The 25,845-nt window shown below is 47.9% G+C and overlaps 2 protein-coding genes across 10 annotated transcripts in view; one reads left to right on the top strand and one right to left on the bottom strand.

Moving 5' to 3' along the window:
• Positions 1 to 16,045, bottom strand: part of gak (cyclin G associated kinase) — a 36,665-nt gene extending 20,620 nt beyond the window's left edge. Inside the window, exons 1-8 of one of the 2 annotated variants that reach the window (XM_064353360.1) lie at positions 15,666 to 16,045; positions 8,658 to 8,719; positions 7,387 to 7,446; positions 6,068 to 6,182; positions 5,592 to 5,734; positions 4,166 to 4,291; positions 2,671 to 2,760; positions 2,250 to 2,385 (exon numbers count right to left, since the gene is read on the bottom strand). In XM_064353360.1, the coding sequence (XP_064209430.1) occupies positions 2,250 to 2,385; positions 2,671 to 2,760; positions 4,166 to 4,291; positions 5,592 to 5,734; positions 6,068 to 6,182; positions 7,387 to 7,446; positions 8,658 to 8,719; positions 15,666 to 15,807 (874 nt within the window). In that variant the 5' untranslated portion in view covers positions 15,808 to 16,045. Of the gene's footprint in view, positions 1 to 2,249; positions 2,386 to 2,670; positions 2,761 to 4,165; positions 4,292 to 5,591; positions 5,735 to 6,067; positions 6,183 to 7,386; positions 7,447 to 8,657; positions 8,720 to 8,913; positions 8,934 to 15,665 lie in introns of those variants that run through there. The other variant, XM_064353362.1, reaches the window with a different exon arrangement.
• Positions 16,046 to 18,762: 2,717 nt separating this feature from the next.
• wdr31 (WD repeat domain 31) lies at positions 18,763 to 25,468 on the top strand. 8 transcript variants are annotated; one of them, XM_064353391.1, is made up of 11 exons: positions 18,763 to 19,061; positions 20,435 to 20,521; positions 20,661 to 20,794; positions 20,919 to 21,051; positions 21,171 to 21,245; positions 21,603 to 21,747; positions 21,958 to 22,058; positions 22,542 to 22,609; positions 22,731 to 22,872; positions 23,206 to 23,368; positions 24,237 to 25,468. In XM_064353391.1, exons 3-11 carry the CDS (start codon positions 20,748 to 20,750, stop codon positions 24,398 to 24,400), a joined length of 1,038 nt encoding a protein of 345 aa, XP_064209461.1. In that variant the 5' UTR covers positions 18,763 to 19,061; positions 20,435 to 20,521; positions 20,661 to 20,747; the 3' UTR covers positions 24,401 to 25,468. The 8 variants fall into 8 exon arrangements, with proteins under 8 accessions (XP_064209461.1, XP_064209457.1, XP_064209459.1 ...); XM_064353387.1 differs by having other exon boundaries at positions 18,764 to 19,061; positions 20,435 to 20,534; XM_064353388.1 differs by lacking the exon at positions 18,763 to 19,061 and adding an exon at positions 19,361 to 19,771 and having other exon boundaries at positions 20,435 to 20,534.
• The last annotated feature ends 377 nt before the right edge of the window (positions 25,469 to 25,845 follow it).

Below are 25,845 nucleotides of genomic sequence, written 5' to 3'. Positions count from 1 at the left end.
AGCTCTCCAGGACCAGGGTCTAGAATCCCTGCATTAAATCAGCAACATCATCTGAGCACTAACAACATCTCACCATACCAGCTTTAACACTGCTACTGACACTGTGACCTTTAACCCCACACACTGACACTGTGACCTTTAACCCCACACACTGACACTGTGACCTTTAACCCCACACACTGACACTGTGACCTTTAACCCCACAGACTGACACTGTGACCTTTAACCCCACACACTGACACTGTGACCTTTAACCCCACACACTGACACTGTGACCTTTAACCCCACACACTGACACTGTGACCTTTAACCCCACACACTGACACTGTGACCTTTAACCCCACACACTGACACTGTGACCTTTAACCCCACACACTGACACTGAGACCTTTAACCCCACACACTGACACTGTGACCTTTAACCCCACACACTGACACTGTGACCTTTAACCCCACACACTGACACTGAGACCTTTAACCCCACACACTGACACTGTGACCTTTAACCCCACACACTGACACTGTGACCTTTAACCCCACAGACTGACACTGTGACCTTTAACCCCACACACTGACACTGAGACCTTTAACCCCACACTGACACTGTGACCTTTAACCCCACACTGACACTGTGACCTTTAACCCCACACACTGACACTGTGACCTTTAACCCCACAGACTGACACTGTGACCTTTAACCCCACACACTGACACTGAGACCTTTAACCCCACACTGACACTGTGACCTTTAACCCCACAGACTGACACTGTGACCTTTAACCCCACACACTGACACTGTGACCTTTAACCCCACACACTGACACTGTAACCTTTAACCCCACACACTGACACTGTGACCTTTAACCCCACACACTGACACTGAGACCTTTAACCCCACAGACTGACACTGTGACCTTTAACCCCACACACTGACACTGAGACCTTTAACCCCACACACTGACACTGTGACCTTTAACCCCACAGACTGACACTGTGACCTTTAACCCCACAGACTGACACTGTGACCTTTAACCCCACACACTGACACTGAGACCTTTAACCCCACACACTGACACTGTGACCTTTAACCCCACACACTGACACTGAGACCTTTAACCCCACACACTGACACTGTGACCTTTAACCCCACACACTGACACTGAGACCTTTAACCCCACACTGACACTGTGACCTTTAACCCCACACACTGACACTGTGACCTTTAACCCCACACACTGACACTGAGACCTTTAACCCCACACACTGACACTGAGACCTTTAACCCCACACTGACACTGTGACCTTTAACCCCACAGACTGACACTGTGACCTTTAACCCCACACACTGACACTGAGACCTTTAACCCCACACTGACACTGTGACCTTTAACCCCACACACTGACACTGAGACCTTTAACCCCACACACTGACACTGTGACCTTTAACCCCACACACTGACACTGTGACCTTTAACCCCACAGACTGACACTGTGACCTTTAACCCCACACACTGACACTGAGACCTTTAACCCCACAGACTGACACTGTGACCTTTAACCCCACACACTGACACTGTGACCTTTAACCCCACACACTGACACTGAGACCTTTAACCCCACAGACTGACACTGTGACCTTTAACCCCACACACTGACACTGAGACCTTTAACCCCACACACTGACACTGTGACCTTTAACCCCACACACTGACACTGTGACCTTTAACCCCACACACTGACACTGAGACCTTTAACCCCACACTCTGACACTGAGACCTTTAACCCCACACACTGACACTGAGACCTTTAACCCCACACACTGACACTGAGACCTTTAACCCCACACACTGACACTGAGACCTTTAACCCCACACTGACACTGTGACCTTTAACCCCACACACTGACACTGTGACCTTTAACCCCACACACTGACACTGTGACCTTTAACCCCACACACTGACACTGTGACCTTTAACCCCACACACTGACACTGTGACCTTTAACCCCACACACTGACACTGAGACCTTTAACCCCACAGACTGACACTGTGACCTTTAACCCCACACACTGACACTGAGACCTTTAACCCCACACTCTGACACTGTGACCTTTAACCCCACACACTGACACTGTGACCTTTAACCCCACACACTGACACTGTGACCTTTAACCCCACACACTGACACTGTGACCTTTAACCCCACAGACTGAGACCTGCGGGAGGTACGGGAGGCGGAGAGGACTCACGGATGAGGTCGTGAAAGACGGTGTACTTGCTGTCGTTCTGTGGGATGACATACTTCCCGTTAACGATCTGCAGCTTGGCTCCGTCCTCAAACGGGTGCTGCTTAAAGCACAGCAGGAACAGGATACAGCCCAGGGCCTGGACAGACAGAACCACAGACAGAGACAGACAGACAAAGGGACAATCAACACCCACACGCACAACACAGTCACAGATTCTATAGACACACCAGACACTGCGTTCCTTCAACCCTCCGGGCTTCTCATCTACAGGAGGTTCCAGTGCAATATTAGAGTACAGAACTGTAACAGAATGTAAGAGTGTTTATGATGTCATAGAAGGGTACAGCACAGAACATATTCAAAATGTAAGAATGTTTATGATGTCATAGAAGGGTGCAGCACTTCACTGATCTTTACTCACCCAGATGTCCTGCTTCTCGTTGATGGGGAAGTTGGAGTACAGATCTATCATCTCTGGAGTCCTGTAGGCTGGAGTAGTGTTCCTAGTTATCTGTGAGAGGAGAGAAGAGGGGAGGAGACAGGAGGGGGAAGAGAAGAGAGGAGAAGGGAAAGAGGAGAGAGGAGAGACGATGTTGCAGGAATGAAGTCATGCTTTAAACTACACATCCTTAAACCCACATGCACAGTGTACATAGACCCTGTTCTCTACACAAGACGCTGCCTTCAAATCACAATCATGTACAAACCATGTAAGTATAACCACACCTACTAACAAACGATCCAACGCAGTGATACTAATCTCATACGACACCTTCAACAGCCCACATTAAGGACGCTGTGTCAGGTTGGGTAGGGCACGTCAGATCGGGTTAGAAGGAACAAGATCACAACTCAAAGGCAGGCGTTAAACCTGAGCTACGGAAGAGCGATTTAACAAACATCATCTCTTCAGTGGAGATGTTCAGGGGACAGAGCTAGACCAGTTATGTGGAGAACAGAGATATAAGGCAGAGAGGACTGCACAACAAACATACATGAGAATTAGACAGGCATATTAGCGCTGACCGAAATATTAAATTTCACAAAGACGCTCATTTATGCATGAGCTTTATCCCGGAGACTGACAAAGGACAAGCCTGACATGGTGTTAGATACTATCTACGCGACACCAAGATGGGCTGGATGGTCTGTTCTTTTCATTTAACTTTTAATGTTTTTCATTTGTCACAAATAACACTTGACTCCCCTGAAATATGTACGTGAACAGGACCTGAATACAACCAGGTTAGACACTGGCATGCTGGATTTCTGCATCGAATCCCCCAGATAATTATGGACCAGGACCTGGTTATCTAAGGCAACATCCGCCTTTAACGAATTGCCAAGTGGTAATTGGCTTGAGCTGGACGATCAGAAGCCGAGCAGCAGGTTCAGATTCGATTAGCGGTCACCGGCGCAGGAAGCAACCGTCCTAAATAACTCGATTAACGTCCCGACGTACTGAGCGTGCTCAGACGCCAGCTGCAGCGCTGGCGACATCAACCAGCCAGCCAAGCCAGGGACAGACTAGGTCAACGGCAGTGTTGGAATAGCGCACAGAGACAGGCGGAGTTCAACTGCTGTACGTTCCCATTCAGGCACTGAGGAAATGATCTCATCCAAAGGCTGACACCATTACAGAAAGACCAATTACACAGCTGGATATTTACAGGGAAAAATCCAGGTTAGGTGCTTTGCTCAAGAGTCCAATGGCAGTGCCCAAACCTGGGAATCAAACCTGCAACCTCCCCAAACTTTCCAGAACTGGGCTTGTAAATAAGAGGTTGCAGGTTTGATTCCCAAATAAATGCACTGCAGGTAAAGGCAGTAACGAATGCTATCTTTGTACGTCACTGAATGGTTAAATGTTGTGGTCGATGCTGAGCGCCGAGGGCAGAAGGGAAAGGCGCACTCACCTCGTCCTCCACCAGGGAGCGCTTCTGAGCAGACCAACTGTAGTCCGGGTAGTGTGCTATCGTGGTAGAGCTGCCAAAGTCACACAGCTTGATGGTGCCCTGGTGGCTGATCAGCAGGTTCTCAATCTGGAATAAAACATGCCAGCCAGTGAGGACAGACCTGGGTCAGACCCAGGCCAGGCCTGGGTCAAATTAATACTATAACCCTTCAGACAGTGAAATTCCTGGAGGCCTCTGAGAATTTTAAAAAGAAAAATTGACCTTCAACCCAGGAGTGTTTTAAAATCTGAAGAGGCCTGACCCGAGCCTGACCCAGGCCTGACCCGAGGCTCACCCAGGCCGGACCCAGGTCTGACGCAGGCCTCACCTGAGTCTGTCATGTGTATGCAGCAGCAGAATTTCACAGCTCTGTTCTCGTGCCCTAGAGTGTTCAGACGTCTCGTTCTGCTCAGTCACACAGCGTTAATGTCCGTGTGAGATTGGGGGGGGAGCGTGAATAAGGCTGCCGGGCAGTATTAAATGGTAAATGGACTGCATTTATATAGCGCTTTTATCCTCCGACTGCCAGACAATCGGTCTTACCTCCTGAGCTATGTCGCCCCACGTATTAGCGATCATAAGAGCAGCCCGGCTCGTTCCTCTACATTATTTCGCTTTATCTCTCCGTTTCTGGATCGCCGTGACGACCCCATAGCTGGAGGACCCAACACCCCCCCCCTCCCAAACATTTCAGAGTCTGAATGACAGGAAACAGGAAGAGGAAGCACCCGGGGGCCGCAGACCAGCCTGACCACATCAGCGTTTCTCTCCACACGCTCACTCACTCGCTCTCTCTTTTTTCTCTCTTTTCTCTCTCCCTTTCTTTCTCTAGCAGAAGAGCAGGAAGCCATTTAAAACGGGACATACAGCTACAGAGAGCAGACCATCACACCAGTCATGCAGTGTGTTACTAAAATACAACATTACGCTCATCAATTATAGAACATAGTCATAATGGGTGTTAAATTATACAAGAATCGTGTTGACAATACTTTTAAATATTTAACAATGTAGATTAAAATGTAGATTTGCCTTGATCGGATCTCGGAACACTTTATTCTTAAAAGCACAAATATATTTCCATTTATAATGCATTACCTAGTGAAATTTCAAGTTATTGCAGCCATCAGGTGCACTTCCACCTGTGTCCTCTAGAGGGCAACCACACAGAGCCCAGATGAGGACAGGAGATGTCACTGAGCAGCACCAGAGCTACAAATCAATCTGACCAGGAACTGGGCCAAGGAATAAAGCATCACTCTCTCACTCTGTCTGTCTCTGTGTGTCTCCGTCTCTGTGTCTCTCTCTTTCTCTCTTGAGAGTCCCTCTCGCCAGAGGACAAAGGCCGTGCCGCAGTGCGTAACCATGCCGACGGCTCTGGCGTTACCTTGAGGTCCCGGTGGATGATGGGAGGCTTCTGCTTGTGCATGTGCTGCACAGCGCGGCAGGACTGGTAGAAGATCTTCAGCACCGTGTCACATGACACGGGTGCCTTCTGCTCCACCTTCCTAATGAAGTCAACCAGCTGACCTGAGGTGGGGGGGTAGAGAGAGAGAGAGGGGGGGGGAGGTAGAGAGAGAGGTGGAAAAAGAGAGAGAAGGAGAGAGAAAGAAAAAGAGAGAAAAAGAGAGGGAAAAAGAGAAAGGGGGGAGAGGAGGAGTGACGGGTAAGGAGAGAGGCAAAGAAAGAAAGGAAAAAATGTAGACAAAGAGATTGAAAGAAAAGATGAAGAGTTAGAATGAGAGGCTTATTTAGCTGCTCCAGTATCCAAATTCCAGGCAGAGAAAGTGAAAAAATATCCAGCATTTGATTCAGGATGAGCCCAGGCAGCCAATCAGCAGGAGGGTGGAGGCGGGGCCTCACCTTTACAGAGCTCTGTGAGGATGAGGAACTCGGCCTGGCCCGTGTCCGACTCCTCCTTCCCGATGGAGGCCGCAGAGCAGAACTGCACCACGTTGGGGTGACCCGACAGCTTTTTCTGAGCGACAGCGTCAAGGACAGGCCTCAACACAGAGCTGCTGAAACTCCGTCTTTTCACCGCCCAGTACCGCGACGTCAGAGTGAAACTCTCTCACTCTCTCGCACTCACTCTTTCATCATCTCACTCTCTCACACTCACTCTTTCATCATCTCACTCTCTCACACTCACTCTTTCACCATCTTACAAATTAGTTTGCGGGACCCGGTTCTTTGCATTTTGATTGGTTCAGGTTTTTGCAAGCATTATGTCATTCAGTTCAGTGGCTTCGATGGTCTTCCTGCACTTCCTTCCTCACTTCGCTGGGTCTGCCTTTTTGAAAACCTGTGTTATGTTTAATGTGAGGTGCTGAGGAACGTGTGACTCATGGTAGGCATGCAGGAGACAGCTGAACGAATGGTGGCCAATGAAGGGGCAGCCCCACATTTTTTAAAGGGCTAACATCCGCTCTCTCAAAGAGCGAGAGTTTACAGGACACACAGTCACACGCTCAGCAGGCTGTCTGTGTGCAGTGGTCCGCTGGTTTATCTCCCCGTGTGGGGTTTGCTGGGTCAGCCGTAGTTTTTTAGCAAACACAAGCGCGCATAAATCTTCACTTCCACCGCTCACGAGAGAGAGGGAGAGCAAACTCCCGCGTGTCAGAGCTGAAAAGCAGCCCTGTTTGGACAGGATGAAGGCCAAACAACCCACAGCGCCCCCACCCCCCTCACCCCCCACCCAGATGCCGCAATGCAAACCACAGCTGGGGCCCACTGGAGAGTCCACACCGCCGTTTCCGTAGAGACCACGGGACGCTGAGTGAAAGAGCCGCGGTGCTCACAGATCAGACTCGCACCCGAGGGGGCGGGGCTAGAACACGGACTGCTACAAGGCTCTAAAATTCCATAACACTGGGGTAACACTGCCATCCAGAGAAAACTGTGCAGCTTATACTTGGCTGTGCCCCACATAGGCATCAAACCCGCAGCCTCTGAGTCACAAGCAACAATTCCAGGCCCCGCCAGCTGATGCCAATTAACTCAGACTGAATAATTAATTCTGGATAATTAATTCTGGGCAGAACCATTTCTGCACGGGGTTGGGCCATCAGTAAATACAAAGGGACGGAATCTGTGAGTAACTCCCCAGGACCTGAACCCAGACCCTGAGCCGCGTGATTGGACCTGGTTTTCTGTGCTGGTGTCCTGATTGGCTAAAAGGATACCATGAAGCAAACCTCCTGGATGATGGCCTTGTTCTTCTCCTCTTCATTGGACAGAAGCCTCTGCAAAGGCAACGGGTCAGGTGATGAGACATTGAGAAACGGATGCATGCACGCAAGCGCACATACACAGAAGCCAACATAGACACACAGACACAGACACAGACACAGACACAGACACAGACACAGACACAGACACACACACACAAATGTGCACGGACGCATGCACGCACTCACAAAAGAAATTTAAAAAAACATAATTTTTATCAAACACTGGGTTAAGAATAATGTGACAGATCACTGTGATAACTAACCCAGCTAGGGTTGCCACGTCTCATAAAACCCCCCCAGTACTGCTGAGTTTGTGCATCAGACATTGAGGCAGTGGGGTGTAACGCCCAGACAGGTCGAAGTTCACCCAAAAACCAAATCCACTGTTAAAATGTCCATTAGCACTGGATAAAGAAGGAGCTTCCCCAACCGGCAGGGCCTTCAGAGGCCGGTTAATGAATGACCACCTTCACAAAGGATCTTTCACAGTTCCTGACCAAGAGGAACATCTCGACACAGTGAAGGAAACAGGTGATTAAATAATGATTCACATGCTCCGCATTCCGTTTAAATCAGCTGCAAGAAAACTACTAAAAACTAACCAACCCTTTCGCCCCCGTGCGCCCCCCCATTTATCACCGGGCACGCAAGCTGTTTTTAATAACTTGGCACTAATTAAGACTGTAAACGATGATGAACAGAATTGTGCAGCAGTGTCCATCGCTGAGCTCAGACCGGCCTTCGGTCCGGAGGCGTCAGGCGCACGGAAGCGTTCCACCGCTCTGCTCAAAGGCCCGTGTGAGAGAGGCACGGCCATTTCTTACAGACGCCTCCCAAAAGCTCACAACCCCCCAGGAGGCCCAGCTGAGACAGCAGTCCCTCACAGTCAGGCGACACCGGAAAAGGAAACGTGTTTTTTTTTTTCCTGGAGTACAAACACAGCATTTTCCCGCTGAACCATGAGCCGCGCTTTACCGCGTTTGCATATTCCCGGCGTGTGACTCAGTGTGACAGACAGAAACGATCGTGCTGGCGCATCTCCCCAGGTCCCAAAGCTAACTGTTTTTTTATTTATTTATTTATTTATTTTAAGTTTACCCAATGAAGATCCACTCAGAGAGGGTGAGAACGATCATTTGTCATGTGACGCATTCTTTCCACGCTCAGTCGCGCGCAGGCGGCGGCGTGTGTGTGTGTTCATGGGCGCGCTAACGGATCGTTACCTTCAGCGCGTACTCCTTGCTGCTGCCGATGTCCTGCGCTTCATAGACAAACGCGAAGCCACCTGCGGTGAGAGAAGAGGAGAGAGACCGCACTTATCCGGGCTGCACACAACAACACAACACAATACAACTCAAACAGTTCTCACAAATACACTGGTTAAATAAATAAAAAATATCCCAGGCCAAAAGCATTTGCATGCTATTCAAATGCAGGCATTTAGCAGATGCTCTTATCCAGAGCACAGCTCATACTCACTGAAGCAATTCAGGTTAAATGTCTGTTGCTGAAAGGATATGACTGCTGTGCCCCCACATAGGATTCAAACCTGCAAACCCCTGAGTCACAAGCCCAGCTCTTTACCCATCATACCAACAATTCCAGCCCAGCACCTCACCCACTATACTTAACCATTAAACCAGCACCGTGCAGCTCAGCCAATAATTAATTCAGGGCACCAATGTTTGTGCACGGGGTTGGGCCTTCAGTGAAATATTTTGTGGTTTGTGTGTAGAAGGGACGGCCTCTGGTACATCTCCAGCTTTTCCAGGTAAAAGCCCAGGTGAGCACAAATGGGACACGGAATGTCTGTGCCAGGAGAGTCACCTTGTAAAAGACGGCCTCGCTGGGGCCATAAATAATTTAGCGAAACGCAAAACCTTCAGACGTCCCAGAGAGAAAGAGACAGAAACAGGGAGCGGAGAGTGGTCACCGGACCTGGGTCACAGATGCCTTTAAAAATGCTTTCACTCTTTAATTGCTGGAAAAACCTGAAATCCCAAATCTCAGCAGATTCTGGTTTTCATGGAAACAGGTCACTGACCAAAACAAACAATCATATGGAAAAGAAGAATTCTTTTCACATTACTGGTGAAAATATATTTTATGATTAAAATGTGTGACTGAGTCCCATGAGCTTTCCTGGCCTCTAAAGGGTTAAGAGCGTTTCAGACTTGACGTTAATGCAGAAGAGTGACGTGCGAGCTGCAAAAAATGTGTTTAGAAACGAGCGTCTCTCGGGCATGAAGGACGGACCGGCAGAAACCAGGGTGCGCTGGGACGTCCTCGGGGCGCGAGGGTGACGTGCTTCGCCCAGAGGCTCCGCCTGCTCCGCCCGCCGTTTCGACAGAAACTCCGCCGACGCAGCCTCACCTGCCCACGGGGCAGCGCTTCTCCCCGCTAACATCGGTATTTCGCTAACGTCACACTTTCACTTCAGTTCAAACAACTCAGCACAACGCAGAGACGTAGCCCAGCCCAGCAGCACACCACAGCACTTATTTAACACATAATTAATAAGAGCGTTAGCTTATCCTGCACGTTTATTATCAACAACCGACGGCAGAATCTTGTGTCAGGATGAATCGCTGAGCTGGATATTAGTCTCGCCACATTAAACAAAAGATCCGTTCGTAGGAGAAGAGCCAGAGAAGACCGCACGGTGGGTCAGACAGCACTGAGGCATTACGAGATAATCACTTACTCAAAGCGACTTATAACACAGGAGAAGCATTTGGGGCATTCACCTATTTAATATGAGCAATTACGCCCGACCTGGCAAACTACATTCCCACAGAGTGAGTAAACTAAAGCGCTAATGCAAGTTAGCCAGGCTAACTACATTCCCACAGAGTGAGTAAAGATGTCACATCACTAAATTAGCGCTAATGCTAGTTAGCCACGCTAACAAGATGCAAAATACGCATTCTGAATACCTACAGACTACACCCATAACAGGCCCCAAAGGAGAAACATAAAACCATAAAAATACCACAACCTGAGCTAGTACGTAAGTGCGAGCGCTATAGGGTGGGGTTGGGAGGGGAACCAAGAGGCTAGAAATAGCTGTGCTTTTGATAAAAGCGTCTGACAAATAAATGTAATGTAATGTAAGAGGCGGAGGAGGTGGGACTGCCTGTCTGTCTCAAAATGGCCACCGACTCTGCTGTCCTGACCACCGCGGTCAAAGCCAAAGGCTTCTCCTCAGAGGCCTGGCCTGGGACGGCGTCGCCACGGCAACCGGGGACTCGAGCACAGGACGGAATGAAAGGGCCCTTCAGGTCTCACGTTTCGGGGCCGCAAGCAGACACCCTGGCACAGGCTCAGCGACTGGGCAGAGCAAAGACTCACAGGGCCACAGGCGTCTCCCCTAAAAACGATCTGTGTGTGTGTGTGCATGTGTGCGTGCCTGTGTGTGTGTGCGTGCCTGTGTGTGTGTGTGTATGTGTCTGTGTGCGTGAGAGAGTGAGTGTGTGTGTCTGTGTGTCTGTGTGTGAGAGAGTGAGTGTGTGTGTGTGTGTCTGTGTGTGAGAGAGTGAGTGTGTGTGTGTGTGTCTGTGTGTGAGAGAGTGAGTGTGTGTGTGTGTGTCCATTTTAACGCACCTGACTGCCACACGAAAAACAACGGCAGTCTGAATCTTAAAGCCTGAAGTCGACGCTCTCTGCAGGTGCGGGGCACCCAGAAAGGGGAGGACAGGCGCAGGGGTACTGCCGAATCGGCACGCTGTGAGAATGCAGCGGGACCGGGCCGACCGGAGGCGTCCGCGAGTTTAACCGCAGCGTTCCGCGAGCGCACAGCATCACACACGAACACGCTGACCGACCGACCGACCGTCAGGAGACGTTCCCGATCCAGCGCGGGCCTTCATACCGCTCCACAGCGGTTAGCGCGCGAGCAGCGGCGCCGGCTTTTAGGGAGAGGAAGCCGGCCATGTTCACACGGGAGGCTCAGCCCTCCATTTTGTGAAAGAAAAACACACACACACACACACGCGCTGGCGGCGCCTCCGGCTCGACGGCACCTGAACGCGACCCCGCGGAATGTTCTGGATGCTTGGCCTCGTAACGCGCGCCGTGTTGGTCTTCGGCCATTTCCTCAAACTTCTGTTCCTCTGCGGTCTCTTTTTATCGCGCGTTAGTCACCTCTGCAGGGGTTGGTCGGAGCCAAAAGTTTAACTTTCATTCGCAGAGTCCTGGGAGCACAGACCGCAGCTCCGGCGCACTGCTGCTGAAAGACATGTGTTCCTGGTTAAAGTTTCTGCTGATGCATTGTGGGTGAGAATTTGCAGGCTACTTCTGCTTGTGTAATGTTGAGGGGAGGGGGTTCTCCCAGGATGGCTGACACCACTAAAATTGCTTCCCCTACTGAGCGGCTTCAACATCGTGATCATTGTGGAGGAGGCCAGGGGGGCTGCCAGTTTACATCCTGGTCACAAAGCTCACACGGTTGGCTATACCACCAGGAATATCATAGGCACCAAACGCAATGGCATTTAAGCACAAGGTTTCAGAAGCTTGCAGACATGCACCAGGTCCTTCCACACTCACGTCATTAGATTCTGTGGGGGGCTCGTGGCTCAAAGTCTACAAGAGGTGAACTACCGGCGATCTTTCTCGTGTATTCGGATGTTATGTTTCTTAAGAACTCACACTATTTCAGCGCTTCCTGTGTTTCTCAAGAGAGGATCATGAACTGGATACAGCAGTTCATAATCTACCTTTTTTTAAGCACTGAAAACATTATTAAGATTTCGACTGATGTCCTCACACACTGACTGACCCCCCACCCCACCCCCATCCCCAAACAAACAGCTTCAGGTTTGAGTGTCCGGTTTTCCCTCTGTACGTTCTATGGCTTTGGGCTGCAGTGCTTTCCCTGAAGTCTGCAAGCTGAGTGTGGGCATGAGTTAATGTTTCTCAAGGACCTACAAATAACCACAAAAACTTCACTTCACCAGGGGGCAAAATGTCAAAACTCAAAGCTGGAGTGAGGAGTAACGGTGAAACGTGGCCTTTGTGAGAAAAAGAAGCTCAATAAAATCCACCATTTGTTCCTGTTGCAGTTTGACTTTCCAGTGAATTAGAAAAATGAAGCAGAAAAAGGCACTTCCTGCTTCCACATTAACAACTGAGCCATTCGGTGAAACGTCATTTATTCAATAGTGCAAGATTCCTCAATCAGTTTTAAACTTCCATATGATACATGACCCAACACCATGAACAATCTGGTTTTATCTGATGTCTAATAGAAAAAGTTATTGTAATACCAGTGCTGTGCCCATCACGTGCTGGTAGACATGTTTCTGAATGGATTACATGAGGCAAGCCTTGTCCAATTCTGGGAAATGATCCCATACGACAGGTACCACCTAGTGCAATGAGTGGTTGAATAGCAGCCAAAAAAAAAACGAACTGAAACAAGTTCCTTTCTGCTCAGTGACTCCAGTGAATGAATTCGCCATTAATTTAGGTGAGAAGCAGCTGCTCCTGGAGGGTTCCCTGACTGCACCCAGCCTCAGCGGCTCAGGAGTGAAGACACAGAGCACTGTCCTATGGGTAATGAAGTTCCATTAAATCTACTGCATCTAGAAACCCCACTGGAAAAATGAATTCTGGAGACGCACTAGACTCCACAGGGCCGTCACAGTACCAAACATAACCATCTTAAATGTCTCACACTCAGACGGGTGATAAAAGATCTTCATCAGTCAGGCCCAAGATCATTTGTATCTTGTTGCAAGATAAAAACTTTTGCAACAAGATTTCTAAAAAAAAAAAACAAAACAAGATAAGGACACGAATAGACGAACATTCATCATGTGATGGCACGTACTATGCAACTCAGAGCAAAGCGTGCCATGAATACTGTACAGCTTCCACAGAGAAGACTCGACCTCTTGGCTTTGCGGACCATGTTCTCTGACCTTAGATCGAGCAGGAAAAACGCGTACGATACACAACTGCAGAAAACCACGGAAAATAAACTCGCTCAAACACGTCATTCAGCAGTACAGCCAGCGAAAGCGATCCCATTCATTTTATGCCAAAACTGTCTACTCAATGACCCCCCCCCACCCCAGATCAGAGCAAAAAAGCTGACCAGATCTGGCTGGTTTCAGACAGGTCGGTGGAGCTCCATTCATGTCCCGTCGTGGATGGCTCCAGTGCCCAAAAGGCTTTGGTTACAGCTGCACATCCAACAAAACCGTTTCCCCCAGTCCCAAGGGTAGCGCTGCTTTACAGACTTATGAAAGACCCTGACAAACAGAAGCCGCTCGGGCCTTAAAGGAATTTTCTAGAAAAAAAAAACGCCCAGTTCAGTGTGCATGTGGAGAACAGAGCGAGCACAGACAGAGCAAACAGACCAGGTCAGAACAGAGTAAAAAAAAAACCCAAACATATTACAGCACTATTCTCAACATGTGGAAAGTTCACAGCCACGAAAAACAGAAACTCATGACACATGTGCAGACCTTTGTTTTTGTGCATATCCCAGGTAAATTTAAATTGAAATTGTAAATGTAAATTTTATGTGCAATCCTGTTCATGTGATTTAGCATAAGGAAACAGCCATGAACAACTCCTCAAATGTGATCATACACGTTTTGTGAATGAGGCCCAATGCTATGACATGGGACTTCAAAGTTAAAAAGACTGATGTCTCAAAACTTCTCTACCACATTTTAATGGAACCTTAGAATTCAAAGCTCTCTCTGTTTGTCTGTGATACTCCAACCTTGTAACTGGCCTCGAATGTGGATTATGGGGGTGCACCAGAAAACTAGACCATGTCACCACACCAAATATGAACCAAACAAGCATTTTACATTTTACGCACTGAAACCAACTATAAAATATCTCCAGTATTCAGACAAGGAGTTACTGTGTAGGCCCAGGATTATTTGTAACTTTGTGTGCTTTACCGACATCTATGCACTCTACACATTTAAACATTTTCCTGTATAATTAGAGCTAAATAAATTAAAAACCAGTGGAGCGCACAATTAAATGGTAACATCTAACTTCAAATCACAGTGTGTGAGTAAACAGTATGATGCTACCGTCAAAACTGTGTCTGGGGGCAATTATGCGCCCGAGATGACATCCCAACAAACCGCCCGATTGAGTGACAGCCGGTGACTTGTCCCAATGTATGACTGGCAAACATGTCGGTGGAAGTGTCTTATCAGTTTGATTAGAGTCACTGCTCCGCTAAGCGGCGACAGACACCGAGCCGGACCATCCAGCCATCCCCGTGAGCTTTCCTTCCTCCCATATATAACAGCCAACACTGGCAACCAACTTTCCTACGACAGTTTGCTTCGTCACTCTGAATTCAAGTTTTCGCGTGCTCGTAAAACTTCCAATCAACAACTATAATACACACAATAGTTGTCCCTTTGTAAACAGTATTTAATGGGCTGGCTATGGAAATACTAATGATACCATTAGCATTTGCTAATGGTATCGTTAGTAACATTTGCATTTGCACTAACGTTTGCGAAGAAGACCAAAAGATTCACGCTGGGGAAATATAAATTGATGTTTAGCCAAAATTATAAAAAGCTATAAAAAGACAATTTTTAAAATGTCGGTAAACAGTCTATTTGATAAGGCTAGCTATAGCTGTGTTTCAACAACAGGGTAGCTAGCTATCCCGTGACAGACTGGTAACAGGCCGCTCCAATTCACATTTACCACCGCACCTGTACGTCCATTCAGCCTACTCTCAAAACCACATTCATCGGATATTTGCAGTATATCTCCAGTCGGGCTATCGTTTCAATAACACAGGCGTAATAGTCATTTTCAGATCACATGAACCTAACGTTACCTGGCTAAACTACGTCCTGCACCTAGCTAGGTTCCTCGCTAGTTAGCCAACTCGCTAGAAAACTGCAAGTAATACGAGCTAAAATAATTTGCCATTATACCGTGAAACACAAACAACTATGAATTTGATAAAGCGTCCTTGTGGTTTCCGCTTTACTGTACTCCTTTAATTCACACGTTTGCAGCCAGCTATGTTGCCGGTGACATGACTGCGAGCAGGCTAAAACTACATATTTAAGAAAACCTAATCGGGCCACCCATCCAGTGCGAGCTGTCTTGCGCTGCATACCTGCCCACGTACACTCAAGTCCGCGCTAGCTGACAATGTTCGCTCCAGTAGCAAGCCAACAAAACACAGCTAACGGCTTGAAACAAGCGAGTTAAATCCGTATCCTTACCTTCTGCAATAACTCGCTTGATTCTAAGTTTCATGTCTCCAAGTTCCACAGTTTGTCCTACGAAATCATTTTGATCCCGGCTGGCGGCTCCAGCGGAGCCTGGCCCTGCCAGGAAATCAAGTGCTGACTGGAAGAGGGACATTTTGTCCGGCGTCCCCCACTGGGAGACCGCGCGACTCAATCCTTTGGAATTCCAGATACACAAGGGGTAGGGAAAACGCGTTTAAAATTAATTATTGTGACGGTTGGTTTGCTAATGTGTGATTGTAAATGGTGAAATCTATTTCTCGATTCCCTTCTCGGCACAAACACTCTCTTCTTCTTGGTCTAGGACGGCCATCATATCCACTGCACTTCCGCACAGTCGTGACGTCACTGTTATGTCATCGACAGTTTCTACTTCTGAGCCGAAAAGAAAGGAAAACTTCAACGTCGCCTCTCAGCTACCGCTTACTCGCACATGCAATATAGCTAATTTGAACCATAGTAAAGTCGCTTTTTAAACACATATGCGTTTTTTCAAGCCTCGTAATTCCTATAAGCAGAAGCTTTTGACACACAACCTATAATTACACGTACAAAAAACGAACAGAAGTTTCCTCCAGACATATTTCTAGAGAGCCTATTGCGCCAACGGAATTAATATCAGTATTTTATGTACACAGTCCTGCAAGCATTGCACCAAGAGAATGTTTCTCGGTCAATTGTTAATGAATTTTGGCGTGTTAACCAAACATTAAGTGCAATGATTGCCCTAATCATAAATTTGTATTTTCCCCCTTGTGTTGCATTGTGCCTTCAAGTTTTGAGAAGAGGCTCTCCCCCAAACCGTGAGCTAGAAATTCCCTGCTAAAACAGGAGCTGATAATCTGCTGCAAAACAATTGAGCAGGTTTGAACATTATACCGTTACACCACCGATTTAAACAGTTGTAAAATAACTCTGGGTGTTACTTTTCTTAATTTGAGGGTTAAATAACATATTGCCTGGTTCCTACTGTAATCCTCCAGAAGGGGGCAGTAATGACCAAGACATTTTCATGCATTGACACAGGTGGGTGAAGAATACGTGTTTCTATGGTTGCCTGGCTGTCGTGCTTGTATTACACGTTGTTACACAACATTGAATGAACTTGCTTTACCTGCCTCTCATCTCCCTAAAATTCTCGCGAAGTTTACCCAAAAATTCATCCTACAGTAGTCATAGCTCTGTTCCTTTTTACCGCAGGTCAAGTTCAAATAAAGAAATCCATTATGTCAACAAATGGTTCTGTTAAACCAGACGGAAAGGGTTGCAGTGGCTTTTAATGGTAGATGAGGATTTAGGGTGTCTTAAACAGCAATTGAAAATGCTTAACTATAGAAGTGTCCATTTGATTTGTTATTGGTTTTTGGCTGGTGCTTAATTATGAATTATGACTGAAACCAAACAGAGACGGACTCCATGTGCTCCTCTACAGATAGGTGTGCACAATTGGAAACAGATGTGCAGCATTTGCGAGCCAGAGTCCCCATACTGGATCATGACCGCAATGTTGCTTACCAGGACATTTGTTTACTTCAGTTTTTGATTGGGTTTACTATTTATTGATCACTCAGCAATGTTGCTGTTCTCAAAGGCAGTCATGTGATTAAAACAATGAAGTATGTCAATGTTACAATATAAAATAATGGCACCAGTAAAAAAAAAAAAAGGGAAAAAAAAGAGTTAAATTATTTTTTTTTAAAGGCCACACATATTAAAATCCATGTTTGACAGAGCAGGGCAGGGGTGAGTCATTAATTCTGTCATTGTGACATACAGTATATCACACCAACATTTGTTTTCCTTTGTTTTTCTTGCATGTCGCAACCCAAAAGATTGAGCTCAATATATCAAGCGTGTGGGTAACAGTTTAGTATCATGGCTACTGGGCTTGTGACTCAAAGATTCTTGGTTTGATTCCCACATTGCACAGTTGAGCAAAGGTATGTAACCTGCATGGGTTCAATGAAAATCTGTCTGTATAAATGGATTGTATGTATAGAATATAAGCTGCGTAAATTGCTCTAGATATTGTTGACCAAATGCCCAGAATGTAATTTGAATGAGAAATACATGTGCCTCAGTGTAATTAAAAATTCTGGTTCAGCCTCAGAAACCCCCCCTGTTTCCAAGATTTCTCACTAACATGAAAAAAAACCTTATGATCCATTACCAAGAAGTTGCTTGTAATGACTTAGATTTCCCTATAATGGAGAAATTGCATCATGCACACAGGATCATCAGATCATAATAAATGCGATGGTGGATTTAACAAGAACTAGAAAGCACGTGTCACTGAACGAAAACCAAACTTCTCAAAGAGGAAGGTGAACCATTTTTAACATGTACTGTCAACACATTCTCACCATGACGTGAGTACTCTGTGGAGCTCGTTGAGACTGCGCTGTTTTACCACTCAATGTCACCGCTCTTTTCTAACCTGTTCAGGTGTGTAGTGGGGAGGGAGTAGGACCAGGACGTTAGGTTAAATGCCAAGCAAGACTATAAAACCTGAGTGAAACGCTTACAGGAAGTATGTGAGGCGTTAAGCCTACACAGTCTGCATACATAGGCTAGGCTGACATTAAGTTTCAGGTTGACCCAAAGCTCAGTTTACTTTCTACAACGGCGCCAAGACATTTATAATCATCAACCTGCTCTATGCCTTGACTAACAATAGATGTCTGGGGCCTACCAGAGCTCCATACTTACGCACGGTATTTATACGGGTAGCAATTTTAATTCCTATCTTGGAACAAATTAACTGAGGGAAACTCCCTCCCCCCACCCCCCACCCAGATAGAATGTATTTTCAAAATGTCATAGAAAATAAGTGCATGTGAAATTTACTGAGAAAAAGATCACCTACAGGCTAAATGAATGAACTGAAGATGGTATTGATTCATCCACCCTACATGCAGCTTTCGCTCGACCGCGGTTCCCTTCCTGCTTTTCACAGCTAATCATGTGACATATGCCTTAGTTACAGGTAAAGCGTCGCTAAGGAAATGGGAGGTGTCATCTCTATGGGAACGTAGCGGATTTGAGGAGAATGGCTAATGCTAGTGGGTTTCTCTAGATAAACAACTGACGTTTTGTAGTGTACTTGCCAATGAACACTGAAATACTGTTGCCCCAGTAGGACCAGTTAAAAAAGTTATTGCCTGAATTAATTCGATTTTCTTTTTTAAATGAGAAAACCTGAATCGTCTAGACCCTAAAGTGGCTAACGTTAGCGAAGTAGCTAACTAGCTAGCCCCAGTTGGCTGGGTCAGACTCTTCGTGCAGATTGTAGCGAGCTAGTGTACCTATGGGGATAAGACACGATTAAGTACCTATTATTCTCTTTGAGACGCAACCATCACTCGCTAGGTGAGACAAGGCTTCCTAGCTTTCTCTAACTTTTATTTGTTAGTTATGTAATTAAGCTTGGTGGATAAATATTTTTAGTATATTAACGTTAAGTAACTCCCGTATCTTACTGTTAGATTCTAAGTGAGTTATTTACCGTATCGTACAATCAAAATCCAACTACTAACATAACGTTATCTGACTTTACGTATCTAGTAATCAAAATCGGATCTTTCTGTAAACCTAAGGTTAGCTTCGTTGCCATTGTTTTCTGCGCTTGCCTTTACTTTAGCTAAGGCTTATAGACTAAACGTTAACGACGAATTAACTTCGCAGATCACGTAAGAATCCATGTAACCTAAAATAGTTTAGTTTAACGTTAAATAACGTTCAATATCTATCTGAAAGCATGTGAACAGCAGCCTGCTAGTTCAGAGGAGCAGTGCATCGTCGTTAGCGCTGTTTTACTGGCTAGCAGACACGTTGTATGTTGTGTTTAGCAAGTTAACTTCGCAATCCAGATTTGAGTTTCAGAATGAAACAATGAAATGCATTGTTTCTGCCTGGATAGCTGGAGTGGTTAGCTACCAGCAAACAGAAAGGTTCGGTCCAGTGTAAATATTTTATTCCCATCGAAAATAGTGAAATTCTAAGGAGGGTCGGAGTTCTTCTAGGTCATTTTAGGTTTGTTTCCTCGCGACTGTCTCCAAAGCAGAGAGCAACACATTTAGGTACTGTATTCAAATGGAAAACTGTATTAATGTTCTTAAACCGTGGGTTTTCATGCTCCCCAATATTTAACGTCAGCACATCTAATCTTCTTTAGATGTTAGTTATGGTCATCTGCAGTATGATTTTTATGTTGTACCAATTAGTGTTGTCAAAAAATATATTGTTTTTCGACCTTTGTTTCAGTTTTATTTGCTTATTGTGTTATTTCTAGTAGTACTAAGGAATACTTTGGACTTAGCTAAATGGAGTGTTGAGTTAGCTATGTGCATTTCGATGTAAAAAGGGTATAAAAATAATAATAAAAAAGGTAACATGATGCATTAGTAAACGTTGGCTCTGATAAAGTTTGTTTTCAGAGCAGATCCCAATACCCAGCTTGCCCATCCTGTCAGGTGCGTCAAATGCGATGTGACAGTAATGCGCTGTAATCGGATTCCCTGGTCTTTCTCGAGCCTGTGCGTCCCCAGACGAGCGTTTCTTCCCACACTGCACTGCACTGCACTGTAGCTGGCTTTGTCATTGGTGGAAATGTCACCCGTGTAAGAGCATCAGCGATGTTTGTCTGCGAGTGTGCTTAGCTGACAGGCACAGTCAGCGCCGTAGGGTAACGTACACCGCATGAGCGTGTGCCTGCATGTGAGGATATTTGTTTTTGTGTTAAGGTGCACACTTTGGAACCTCTATCCAATGAGAGACCAGCAGAGGTGATGCCCGTTGTGCTGTCCGGTCAGGCGGAGGCATAGCCTAAGGTTTAGTTCTGAGGTGATGTGTCTGTCTGTGTTATGTTTGATGGTGTGGTGAGGTCAGCCATAAGTACATCTGATTGGTCACTCTTAACTGTCTCGATGGTTTGAGATGAAAGGGCTTTGTTTTGCCGCCATTGTGCAGAGGTGGAAAATGATGCAGCCGGAGGTGTCCTGCTGGGTGTAGCTACATGGGTCATGGCCTTCTGCAACAGCCTCACTGAGACACAACATGGGGAAACTACAGAGCAAGATCCGACGCCGCTCGGACCTGTACAGGTAAGGAACGCGTCCGTTGAGCGCGCAACCTTCCCCTAACATCGCACAAACATCAAATGGATTTTTTGACTCAGGTTTGCTGAGTGTGTGATGGGTACTGTAGTTATAATGATTCCCACTGCAGGACCAACCGAGAGGAAGGGGCGGAGAGTGTTCCTGCCAATCAGGTGGTGCAGTATGAGCCCGCCCACACAGATGCCATTAATTGTGTCACCACTATTTCCCCTGACCTGTGTGTGTCTGGGGGAAGTGACCAGGTAAGTGTGAGAGAGGGGAAACCAGAAGTGATACTGTACACGGTCACTAGGGGGCAGCATATGAGAGGAAAGGGCTGTCAGGCTGGATGTTCTAAACTGTTTGGGCTCTCCTGCTACAGGCTGTTGTTGTGTACAACTGGAGAGCTGGGAAGCTGCATCGGTCACTGCAGGCCCACACCAAGGAGGTCACCAAGGTACATACACATGCTACTGTCACCCTGATACTGCTGTGTGTGTGTGTATGTGTGTGTCAGGGACAGTGTGTGCCAGGGAAAGTGTAATTGGATCAGAGGTCTGTGGACTGGCAAGATCCTTAGATGTCGCAGTGTAGTGATCACGGACAGTCACATATGGTGTGGGGGTGTGGTGTTGTGGCGGTGTTGGGGGATTGTGGGGTTGTGGGGGTGTTGGGGGGAGTGTGGGGTTGTGGGGGTGCGAGGTGTGGGGGGGGTCGCTGTAGTCCTACCTTGTACCAAGAGCGCAAATATCGTCAGCAAAGTCACTTTTCAGACTGACCCGTCTATCTTACCCCTCTGTCTTACTGATTTCAGGTAAAATGTGTCTCTGGAACAAACCTGATCTTCAGCGCGTCCCGCGATAAGACTGTGCTGATGTGGGATCTCTACTCTGGGGAAAAACCCCTGCAGGAGTTCTGCGGCCATGAGCTGGTGGTGAACGGACTGGACGTCAGTCCTGGTGAACACACCTCATACCTCACATCTACAGTCAGACTACAGTCCTGGTGAACACACCTCACACCTCACATCTACCTTCGCACTCCAGCCCTGAGGAACACACCTCACATCTACAGTCACACTCCAGCCCTGAGGATTGATCTTTGTGGGACTGATCTTTGATGTTTGCTGCAGAGGGAATTGTGGGATATATTTGTGTTGTCTGCTGCAGATGTGTCAAAGATATGCACCGGGTCCCGGGATAACTCCATGTGCTTGTGGGACATCGAGTCTGGGGAGTGTCTGCAGAGGAAGACTATCTCCCGGAACCTGGTAAGTGGGCGTGCATTGTGAGGACCGTTAGCGTGGGTACACAGCAGCATTGTGAGGACCGTTAGTGTGGGTACACGGCAGCGTTGTGAGGACCGTTAGCGTGGGTACACAGCAGCATTGTGAGGACCGTTAGCGTGGGTACACAGCAGCATTGTGAGGACCGTTAGCGTGGGTACACAGCAGCGTTGTGAGGACCGTTAGCGTGGGTACACGGCAGCATTGTGAGGACCGTTAGCGTGGGTACACAGCAGCATTGTGAGGACCGTTAGCGTGGGTACACAGCAGCATTGTGAGGACCGTTAGCGTGGGTACACAGCAGCATTGTGAGGACCGTTAGCGTGGGTACACAGCAGCATTGTGAGGACCGTTAGCGTGGGTACACAGCAGCATTGTGAGGACCGTTAGCGTGGGTACACAGCAGCGGCTGCTTCGGCTTGGCTCCACTCCTGTGACGTTTTTGGCGGGATCCCTTCTCTTCTGCAGGTGACTCATGTGTGTTGGGTACCTGGGGGGACCTCCATCGCACAGACCTCAGAGGACAAAACTATCAAGTGAGATCTTTGGGCCTTTGCTTTCTCTGTGCAGGGTGTGTGTGTGTGTGTGCGTGAGAGTGTGAGTGTGTGCTGTTAGCTGTGTGTGTATATGTGAGATGTGATGGTTGTGTTCTCTCAGGGTGTGGGACAGCCGTAGCTGGCAGATCAGTAACACGTTCCCGGCGAAGCAGTACATCCAGACCCACTGCGCCGTCAGCGCCAACTCCAACTACCTGCTGAGCAGCAGCAACGGCTTCGGGGGCCAGGGCTGCGAGGCCACGGTACGACCCCCCCACCCCCGGACCCTGCCACTACTGCCCCCTACGTACCCCCCACCACTACTGCCCCCTACACCCCCCCGCCCTGCCACTACTGCCCCCTACACCCCCCCGCCCTGCCACTACTGCCCCCTACATACCCCTCGCCAGTACTGCCCCCTGTCTGACTTGTCTCACCTCTCTTACCTGTCTCACCTGGCCCATAATTGTATTGCTTATGTCATTGCATCATTTCTACTGCTACTGTAATGTGTCTCTCTTTCTCTCCCTCTCTCTCTCCTCTCCCTCCCCCTCCCTCCCCCCCTCTCTCTTTCTCTCCCTCTCTCTCTCTCTAAGCTCTGGGACCTCAGGCAGCCAGGCTGTAAGGTTGTGGAGTACAGGGGTCACCTGCAGACCACGGCCTGCTCCATCTTCATTCCCGGCAGCCAGGGGGCGACCCCCATGGTGGCCACTTCCTCACACGACTGCTCTGTCAAAATCTGGGACCAGAACACTGCAGGTACCACACACACGTACACACAGATGTACACACACGAGCACACACACACACGCACAGACTCACAAACATTGATCTTCCAAAACAGTGCTAACATCAGACTCATTTGCATTTTTCTGTCCAAACTGAACATAAACTAAATGTAAATAAGGTGGGAGAAATAGGCAAAACAGAGCGACTCAATGCTCTGGGAGTTTTATTTCAGCTGGTGCTTTTCCCTCTTTTACATTCAGTTCGAAGGGCCTTCTGGGTTTTTATGCACTTTCTATCTCAAAATGTACTGCACAGTGTACAAAGCAGGTAGAGAGTCTATCAGCTGAAACATAACCCCAACTCATACTACTCTGTGAAATCTTATCCATTAAATTTAAGTTTGTCTTGTTTTCCTAAGTGACAGTGCTGAATTGGAATCGACTCTTTAGTTTACTGACATTTGGCAAACACTCTTATCCAGTGCAATCAGAGAATGCAAAGTGTCAGCTACCCTGTTCAACATGAAAGCTATACAAACAAAGACAACGCTTCCCTCACGAGTGTTAAACTGCATTAAATAAACAGACAAACAAACCTTAGGCGCAGTGGGTGTTTGGGTTCTGCGTAATATCCCTGGGCAAGTGGAAGGTCCTACAGTGAGGATGTCTGTTAGCAGGACTGTTTAAATGGTGGGTGTGATTGTATTTGGGTTTCTGTTCTGTGGTGTGTTGCTGTACCTGGCGGAGTGTCCATTATTGTTTGAATATGTAGCACATGCCTCTCTCTCTCTCTCTCTCTCCCCCTCTCTCTTCCTCTCTCTCTCCCTCTCCCCCCCTCTCTCTCTCTCTCTCTCTCCCCCCTCTCCTCCCCCCTCCTCCCCCCTCCTCTCTCCTCCCAGCCTGTCTGTGCACGCTGGTGCTGGCCGGGTCCGGTCCGCTGGCATCGTTGGCACCGTGCGATGGCGGCGGCGGTCTCCTGTGCGCCAGCTTCAACACGGGCATGCACCTGCTGCACCTGAGCCAGGGGGCGGGGCTTCAGCTGTGCGAGGTCGCCAGGTTCTGACCCCGCCCGGCCCCGCCCCGGCCGTCTCCTGGCCTCCTCAGCATCGCTCTGTAGCGCCGCGTGGTCGCCGTGGGAACCGAAAGGATGGAGCTTCCGCGAATTCCGCGCGGATGCCGTGGCTTAGGACCACAGCGCCCCCCGACTGCAGCCGGGTGAAGCGCAGCGGTAGCAGACGTGGGACTAAATGATCATTTTAACCCTGGTAGAAACCCTGGGGACTGAAGATTTTGAGCCTGTGATTGGCTGAACTCAGGGCATGTCTCAAAATGGCCGACAGCCTGGGTCCAACGTTCCTTTTTTCTACCTGTCAGTCAGTTCCCCCTCTTTAAAAGAGCACCCGTAGAGCGTAAACGGTATTTTGTTGTACCTGTGAGGCATTGTTGTTCTATTTTGAAATGCTTGATCTGTGTTTCAAAAAATTGTCAGGACTCTTACAGCTTTCTGAGTAATAATTTGACCCAGGTCTGGTTGGTAGTGTTAGGTAGCTGCTTGTACCTAAACTTTGGGGAATTTGGCAAAAGAGAAACAAGAGAGGTGGCCTGTCTGGGAAGTGACATCACAATGAACGGTCACATGAAACGAAGAGCACTCCGGAAAACATGGAGCCAGTCCCAGAATGCACCTGGAACGTGTTTAGTGTTTGTCATCACTACTCAGGGCATGGAGAGAGTGGGTCTGTTAATACGTTGTTTAGACGTTGTGTGAATGTTGTGCGTGACGCACACCCCCGGTACTGGGTAGTTACGGGGAAGACCGTTTCTCCTGTTTTTGTCGTTGGTTGTTAGCTCGCCCTCAAATGGTTGTTTTAACAGCACCTGAAACCTTTTCTCCCAGTGGACTCGGAACGAGAGGTTCTGAGTGAGCAGCGCACGACGGTATCGGAAAGCATGTCTCTGACGCTGCTGCAGCGACTGCAGAAACTGCACTGGAGGGGAAAGGGCTACCTTGGTTCGATCGGTGTGCCATGTACGCAGAGTCGCCGCTCTGCTCGCCAGGGCCCCGTTTGTCCTTTCCACACGCGTGTGTTTTGTGTTTGTCTAATAAATGCGCTGTTTTTGTGTTAGTAAAGCGCGGTCTTTGTTCTGTCTCTGTGCCCCCCCCTGACCCCCCCCCCCCCATGCTTCATGCTCGTCACGGTGATAAAGCTCCCGTACCCACAACACACCCGCCATTGTGCCGCAGGGAAATTTATCTTCTCAAATTACCTTTATTTCACAAGCCTGCCAGTCACTGCGTGGAGGAAACTTCTTTTCTTCCTCCTCCTCCTCCTCTTCCTCATCGCGATGCCTGCCCGCTGACGCCCGCTCACGGCTAATCGCAGACTAAACACTACGCCGCTCGTGATAACGCACAAGTTAGAGACACAGACAGAGCTTATCATTATAAAAACTTATCTGCATCGGTGCCCCGTTCATGTAGTGAAGCCATTTTGGCTCAGAGTGCCA

The sequence above is a fragment of the Anguilla rostrata genome, chromosome 10, assembly GCF_018555375.3.
Source record: "Anguilla rostrata isolate EN2019 chromosome 10, ASM1855537v3, whole genome shotgun sequence".
In the NCBI taxonomy this organism is placed as follows: domain Eukaryota; kingdom Metazoa; phylum Chordata; class Actinopteri; order Anguilliformes; family Anguillidae; genus Anguilla; species Anguilla rostrata.
This window is presented reverse-complemented; position numbering and strand designations above follow the sequence as displayed.

Bases quoted from the DNA above. Each gene is read 5' to 3' on its own strand.
- wdr31 (XM_064353391.1), top strand. From the start codon at position 20,748: ATGGGGAAACTACAGAGCAAGATCCGACGCCGCTCGGACCTGTACAG. The intron at 21,246-21,602 runs GTACATACACAT...TACTGATTTCAG, and splicing joins ACACCAAGGAGGTCACCAAG to GTAAAATGTGTCTCTGGAAC. The intron at 22,873-23,205 runs GTACGACCCCCC...TCTCTCTCTAAG, and splicing joins GCCAGGGCTGCGAGGCCACG to CTCTGGGACCTCAGGCAGCC.